Below are 7112 nucleotides of genomic sequence, written 5' to 3'. Positions count from 1 at the left end.
TCTGCATAGCGTATTTCAAGCAAGGAACCAAGTGGTTTTACTGAAATATTGTCCAAATTATTCTGAGAGTGAAGTTTCTTTAACAACAGTGCAGGCATGAATGTTGTATACAAAATTTCTGTTTTGTTATTAAACTTATTTTGTTGTATTAAAAATTAGTTTTATCACTTTTACTGGTTTTTTTTTAACTTTTTCTGTGGGTTTTTTATGAAAAATTCCTGTTTTGTAAATTTTACCATTTTAAGGGCACAAAATTAATCTTGTGATTATATTTTGCCTCTTTAAAATTGAATAATGAAAGCAAAAGTATATATATTGGTCTGTTCACAAAAAGAAGACATCAGTTAATTTTGTCTTTAAAATAGCATTTGCTAACAAGACAAAGTAAAGTTTTTAAGTTGAAGGCTTTCAGTTTGAAAGATGAGTATATATTCTAATAGATGTTTGATGAAGTATTAACATATAGCGTGAATTGTGTGATTCTGATGTAGATGTATTGTGTTGTTTTGTTGTTTTATATGTAGCAGAGAATACAGGAGCATTATAGTTGTATGGGACATTTATGTATATTGCTAGTGAATGTTGGAGCACACCCTACAGTGTCACACAACTGAATGGATGTGTTCTCTCTGTCAATGTTTTCATAGTTAAAGGTAAAATGATGCATTTTATTACCTCTCCCCCTCCCCCCACTTCTGTAATTTTCTTAATCTTCAAAACTGATCAATAAAATAGTATAGTAAATAGATCTGCAATACATTTGGCTCCAACTTACTACGTAAGAATTGTTCATCATTTTTTGCAAATTTATTGATGTATAACGGTTACAAATTGTATAAAATCGCATAGCTTACCAAAGTGATTTTATATTAAATTTGTGACTTATACATCGATAAATTCACAAAAAATAACGAACAATTCTTATAATTACAAACAGCACAACTTATTTAATTAAAACTAGATATAATTCATAAATCAGTTTCTGACGTTCATCCCATGATCTGCTTTATGTAATGATGTCCCATTTGATGTAATGACATCATTTTCTGAGGTGATTAGTTTAAAATCCTTCACTATGCTAGGCAATTTTATGCAGTTTGTGACAGTTGTACATCGATAAATTCATTTTAAAAAATGACAGAGATATTTTATATAATTACAGGAGCTTGTGCAGAGGGTGGGTTATGGCAGTCGAATCCTAACCTTGATCAAGCAAATGTTCTCTTTTTTTCAATAGGCCTACTTTTCCGGGAAGCATGTTTTAACCCCTCATAAATTTCGGTAGCCACAGTTTAGCCTCCCCACCTTCTAAACTGTATGCACAAGCGCCTGGAGACACACCATATTTAGTTAAAATACACATAAATCAGCTTCTAGCGTCCTTTCCACGACCTGTTTTACATAATGACGTCATTTTCTGAGGTTTGTCGAAGAATAACATTCAGTTTTTCTTCGATGTTGTCCAGTTATAATTAAGGAAATTGTATAAACACGGAAATTTTGTAATATATGTTATTGTTGTAAGGAAAGTGTTAATATGACTGCAGTTTAATTAGGAGATACCCTAATCAGGTGGGGGGGGGGGGGGTATTTCCAGGTGTTATTGTCCATTTTATGCTAACAAATGTCATTTCTAATAGGAGTGAAGCTATGGTCAAAAATGAAGCATTTTCCGACATCAAATAGACAATAACAACCCAAGAAGTCAAAACTTTAAATTATATGTCCATTGTAAAATTGTTTTTCCATGGAACCAATTGAACGTGTTGTATTTTGTAAAAGAAATATGTGACTACAATCTAACTGTAAACCCGTGAACCATTGACTTAGCCTGTCCTACTTTCTAATGACATCACTAACATTGTGGATCTTCTGTCGATTTGATGCCTGGAAGATAATATAAATGACCAATCACATTGCAGAACATATTCACCATTGGTTTACAATGTAGCAGAAACTATTTTTATTACAACTGTGTGTTTTCAATAATACATCCTTTCACACCTGTAATAGAAACAGTCTTGTAAGACTTTTGTTTACCATAGTATTTTGTATATATGTCATGACATTTACCTCATAACATATTAGGCAGCTAATTAACATGTTTGTTATATGTATGTGTGTAGTGTTTAATATTTAATGAAGACATATTAAGGGGGGAAAATGGTGGCTGCTCGAACAATAAATGTGTAAAGTGTAAATGTGTAATAATTTAACACAAATAATGCAACTGTGTGTGTGTGTGTGTGTGTGTCTTACTGTTGGTCTGTTTCAGTAGCCCATGAAGTGGCAAGAGTGGGTTTCCTCTCTCAATATCTGTGTGGTCTGATGCTATACAACCATAAATAAAATGTGTTGAGTGCATCGTTAAATAAAACATTTCATTGTCCGTTTCAGGGATGTAGCTGCCATTAAAGCGATGTGCTAGTAAAAGAGTAGCAAAGTTTTAAATATGCTAGTTGAGTTTGGGGCAAGCTCAAGTTATTTTTTAAATTGGTTTTTAAGCAAGTGAATACTTAAATAAGGTATTCATAATTAAATAAGTGGCAGCTATGCATACTTAAATAAGTGGCAGCTACGCATACTTAAATAAGTGGCAGCTACGCATACTTAAATAAGTGGCAGGTACGCATACTTAAATAAGTGGCAGGTACGCATACTTAAATAAGTGGCAGCTACGCATACTTAAATAAGTGGCAGCTACGCCCCTCTACTGTGTTGTTTTGGTGTATTACACTCTTATGATAGTACATTTGTATTTATTTATCAGCCATCTTTCAACTTTGACAAGACAGGGTAACTTCTTTTAACAAATCCTTGAATGTGTTGTAAATGCTCTTCATGGAATATTTCCATGTTTGAATGAATTATTGTTCATTGACATGTAACAAGAAAAAAAAATAAGTTGTAAATATTTTGTATAAGATTGTTTGATGTGTTATAGAAAAACTAGCTATGAAAGCTGAATGTGCCTTTGATGCTCAACCCTCTTTTATATACCATGATGCTGTAAATCTAACCAGGAAATGTACGTTTACTCATATATGTAAACAAAGTAAAGGGTGTGCAAGTTTTCATTGCAGGTCTTCCATATTCTTTACCCAGAAAAGAAAATGACATTTGGCAAAACATTCAGAAAAATTTGAAACGTTTTGAAAAGGGTTACTGTCAGCTTTTATCAAAGAACAAAGAAAGTTTTCAGGTAGAGTTGTCATCTAAATGCTAGAAACACTGGAGGATTTTTATCTCGGTCTTCACCACTTGGCAGTGAAATGTTAAGCCACTCACTAAATGTATTAATAAACTGTTATCACATTGTGTAGTTGTACTGTTATCATTTTAAGCACAACTAAATTAGTCATCTAACAATGGCCAGCAGATTGTTTTTTTTCACAGATCTTGGGTGTTCCATTGGTCCCTGTATGAGGCCTCTCCAGTTACTTAAGCGAAAGGGGAGGGGGTCATGGGGCTTGGATTAAAAGTAAATGTGTATCAGATTAAACGGGTCACAGAAAAATTATCACATGGAATCCATGGTTTTTTTTTGGGGGGGGGGGGGCGTTTCTTTGGGGCGTTGGGGGTGGTAATAAATTAGCCAGTTACTGCAAGGGATCTAGGCAATTGGTTTGTGACATATACGTTTTACAAGATGGGGTGGAGGACGCAGTGCTGAAAATGTTAATAAGAAACCTTTTTACCATGTATAAATTCTATCATTCTACCCGCAAAATTAGTTGTAATCCATGTAAAAATGCATGATTCATTTGAAACCCTATACAGCTTTTTATGAATAAACGTTGGCATTTCTGTTTAATTTGGACAAAAATGGGAGCATGTACGCTGGTTATTTTAAGTCAGTAAGAACTGATCCACTTTGTAAGATCAACTGAGTTATTTTCTACTTCAAACAAATGTATGTCAGTAGTGATCATTATGTCCTGTTCATTTTGAAGGGAAATGTAGCGGTAATATTCTTGCTGCTAATCGGTAAATAACCTGTGTGGCAGCAAATTTCTCCTCAATAATGACGTCGGTAGTCATTTGTACTTTTCTTCTTGGTATTTCGTGTATTCTTTGTTACAATTCTAAGAAAATAAGTAATTCATACAACAGGAAAATCAACTTCAAATTCAGTTACTTTTGTATTCTTTTTAATACAAAATAAATAAATAAATATACATAATGTACATAATTCCAAAATCGGTCTACAGAATGTCTGAACTAAGAATGTAGATATATTAAAGAGAGTACCACAATACTTAGTAAATATAAAACTATTTCTCGTTCATATTTACTTTATGAACTGGCCTTTTTTTATTTTATTTTTATTAACCCGATTATAACTTTTCTAAGGAAATGCACTAATCAACAATTCTTTTAAGAAAATTGTATTTGTACTATAAAAATAATGTTAATGCTAAATATACACTTTACATTGAGAGATTCAACTGCAAGCTGTCAATGTGGAAACTTTATTCAGTTATTCAGACATGTCTGAATTGTAAACTGTCACCACTGACATCTTTCTTGTGAAGATCAAGGCCAGGGCCCATATTTCGAAGCCATCTTAGTGCTACGAAATCGTAAAACCATTGTAGGTTGTGACATCACTACAACACATGCCATAGTGATGTCATAGTTTACGATAGTTTTACGATTTCGTAGGCCAAGATTGCTTCGAAAATATGGGCCCTGGCTGTTTGAAACTATCTGTCTATTAAATTCTGTAACCTAAGGTTAACTTATAGCTAGCACTAACCATCGTTCAAACAACACATTTTTAATTAGTAGCTAAATTTAACTCGAGATTAGGCACTAACCCAGGTTTCGAATAACTGAATATAAGGTTTGTCTAACTCATATAGATTATGTCCAACAAATTTCCATTGTGCATAACCTGTTACAACCATGGATATGATGTCCAAAATTGACTTGCATGGACACCAGGCAAACTAAACTATCATTTTCACAATGTTCAGATCTACAACAGTCTAGCTCAAGTTTCTTAACTCATGGCCAGTGACTATGCCGAGTATATTGGCGAGTATATCAAACTTCATTACAACCACAGGTTCCAATTTTCACCATGTCTGTTAAATATAAATTTTTATAACACCTGAATCATGTAAATATTTTAACCCAGATCTGTATATCAAAACAGTTCATCCTGTTTCAAGACATTCTAAATTTCCATCCAACTTGTGAATGACTTTACTAGAAACCAGTGCTTTTAACTAAATGGGTTTTGACAGTAAACACTAGATTAAATGTCTGTGTGTGTGTATGATACGTACCTCATGGTTTAAATTAGACTAAAGGACTTCTTAATATAAACCCACCTAATGTAGGTTCTTTGATATTTTCATACCAGAAATTATATGTAATCAACACGATATGCCACATCAAAGACTCCCCAAAACAACACTGGCTACATAACACAACCCCCCACCCCCCACCCCCCACCCCCCAAAAAAACACCCAGTCTGATTGTAGGTAGCAATAGCACACAATTCATATGTATGTCTTAGCACCATATGTTTTAAATGAGGTTTGGAAGATGTGGCAATTAAATAGAGGATAATAAACGAGTTACCAGTTATCAAATTTATGTCCCGAGTGAAATAATTTTCAGCTGTCGCGAGCTTTAGTGAGTGACAAATGAAAATTATTTCACGAGGGACATAAATTTGATAATAACTGGTACCGAGTTTGTTATTCTATTTATTACCTCAGCTATTTTTTCTCTAAAAGCCTTTATTTTCGACGCACATGCACGAAGGCCAACCTGTATAGGAACGATGTAAACCACTTTATGCACTGTTCTGAGAATTACTATAACGTTGTAATTTAAATACATTCATAGATAATTTTAAAAAACACGTTCTCTTTATTCTGCTTCCAAATCTATAATGAATTGCATTAAAATGATATTTTGTTATTAATTTAACACCAAAAACAGAGACCCGTAAAGGCAAACTCTTTAAACTACATGACGTCATTTTGTGTGTTTGTCAAATCGTGATGACGTCATATTTAGTACCGACAAAGTCATTGGTTTGTAAGCGTCAAATTGTCCAATAGTATTGTTCGTTAGACCAATGCAGAATATTTCTCACTGAGAAAATATGGAAAATATTTTCCCTTTTATGAGTGACCGCTGGGGTAATAAATATGACTTTCTTCTCATCACTTCCACAGACGACTAATTAAAAGACATGGGTTTTAATATTTTCAAAGTATAAAGTCCAGAGCTGTGTATGAATTTGCACACAAACAACTTTTGGCCATGAATTTGCACATCAGTAACTGTTTGGCACAGATTTGCACATAAGCATCTGTTCAGTACATATGTGCCAGTTACCGACCTACATACCCAGAATTCCACTCTGAAAGATCTAGAACTTCCAAACCCTGCAGAGAATGCTGTTTGCAGTGCATCCATTTTGTCACAGATAAGGTATCGTGGACAAAATGTATTTAAGTCAATAGTCTGACAACTTTTCCTGATCGGTTTTCTCCCGTAGAGATTCCAAGTCCTCAAACGCATGTTTGTCGACCAGAGTGCTGTGTCCGATATCTTGGAGTTCCTCCAGCTGCTTCTTCTGTGCAAGGTCCAGGGTGTCGAGTCGCTGCTTGAGCAGATGCAGGTCCTCCTGGTGTTGTTGCTCCTGTAAAAACAACACTGGTGCTGTGAATGATGGTCATACTACACATTTACAGGACTACTCTGGTGATACTACACATTTACAGGACTACTCTGGTGATACTACACATTTACAGGACCACTCTGGTCGTACTACACATTTACAGGACCACTCTGGTCGTACTACACATTTACAGGACCACTCTGGTCATACTACACATTTCCAGGACCACGCTGGTCATACTACACATTTACAGGACCACGCTGGTCATACTACACATTTACAGGACCACGCTGGTCATACTACACATTTACAGGACCACTCTGGTCATACTACACATTTACAGGACCACTCTGGTCATACTACACATTTACAGGACTACTCTGGTGGTACTACACATTTACAGGACTACTCTGGTGATTCTACACATTTACAGGACTACTCTGGTCGTACTACACATTTACAGGA

General features: G+C 34.7%; 1 protein-coding gene across 3 annotated transcripts in view; it reads right to left on the bottom strand.

The window, feature by feature from the left end:
- Positions 1-6051: 6051 nt before the first annotated feature.
- The window catches only part of LOC121369435 (centrosomal protein of 83 kDa-like), a 23863-nt gene continuing 22802 nt past the window's right edge, over positions 6052-7112 (bottom strand). For all 3 annotated transcript variants that reach the window (XM_041494534.1, XM_041494535.1, XM_041494533.1), the window contains exon 12: positions 6052-6668. In XM_041494534.1, the coding sequence (XP_041350468.1) occupies positions 6483-6668 (186 nt within the window). In that variant the 3' untranslated portion in view covers positions 6052-6482. The remainder of the gene's footprint in view (positions 6669-7112) is intronic.

This window comes from Gigantopelta aegis, chromosome 3 (genome assembly GCF_016097555.1).
Source record: "Gigantopelta aegis isolate Gae_Host chromosome 3, Gae_host_genome, whole genome shotgun sequence".
Classification (NCBI taxonomy): Eukaryota; Metazoa; Mollusca; class Gastropoda; order Neomphalida; family Peltospiridae; genus Gigantopelta; species Gigantopelta aegis.
This window is presented reverse-complemented; position numbering and strand designations above follow the sequence as displayed.